General features: G+C 58.7%; 1 protein-coding gene across 1 annotated transcript; it reads right to left on the bottom strand.

Annotated features, from left to right (window-relative positions):
• Window positions 1-5: 5 nt before the first annotated feature.
• On the bottom strand, window positions 6-653 carry LOC113979171 (erythroblast NAD(P)(+)--arginine ADP-ribosyltransferase-like; the record flags this gene model as incomplete). The annotated part of the gene is made up of 1 exon (XM_027706639.1): window positions 6-653. A coding segment is annotated over exon 1 (648 nt), but the record flags the coding sequence as incomplete, so codon positions are not given.
• Between the last annotated feature and the right edge of the window lies 1 nt (window position 654).

Genomic DNA, 654 nt, shown 5'->3' on the forward strand with positions numbered 1-654 from the left:
TTGTATTTGCTGAACACGCCGTGGGAGCGGAGCTTGATGTTGGTTTTTTCCCCTTGGCGGGTGACACTGGTGACAATAAAGGTCTCGAAAGGCGGGATGAGGACTTCCTCCTCCCCAGGGTAGTTGGAGAAGTCCCGGATTTTGGCGCCGTGGCAGGTGAGCACCTCGAAGAAGGTGTTGGTGCCAAACCCCTCGGCCACCTTTCTGTCCAGGGAGGAGGAGGTGAACTGGCCAAAGTGGATGGTCCGGCCAGGCCGGGCAGTGAAGCGGATCCCTCGGACCCCCCGGTACACATGGAGGCAGAAGGGGTGGGTCTGGGCAACCCGCAGGTCCTGCAGGGCCGTGGTCAGCAGGAAATGCAGCACCTTGAAGTCAAATTTGTCCAGATATTCCTGGTGGGAGCTCCCGTGGGTGCGCACGGCCTCGTTGAACTGACGGTACAGATTGGTGTGATCTGTGTACGCCCGGAGGGCGATGCCCTGTTCCTTCCAACTCAGAGACCCCAGGGGATGGTTCCAGCTGGCAGCAGCCTTGGTCCAAACTGTGGCAAAGACTTTGTTGTGCTCGAACTCAGAGCGGTTGAGCGCTGTCAGCACATTAAACATTTCCTCACGGCAGCCCCGGTAGGAGTCATCAAAGGCATTGGGGGCCATG

This window comes from Neopelma chrysocephalum, unplaced genomic scaffold (assembly GCF_003984885.1).
Source record: "Neopelma chrysocephalum unplaced genomic scaffold, ASM398488v2 Primary Assembly neopelma1_57354, whole genome shotgun sequence".
Classification (NCBI taxonomy): Eukaryota; Metazoa; Chordata; class Aves; order Passeriformes; family Pipridae; genus Neopelma; species Neopelma chrysocephalum.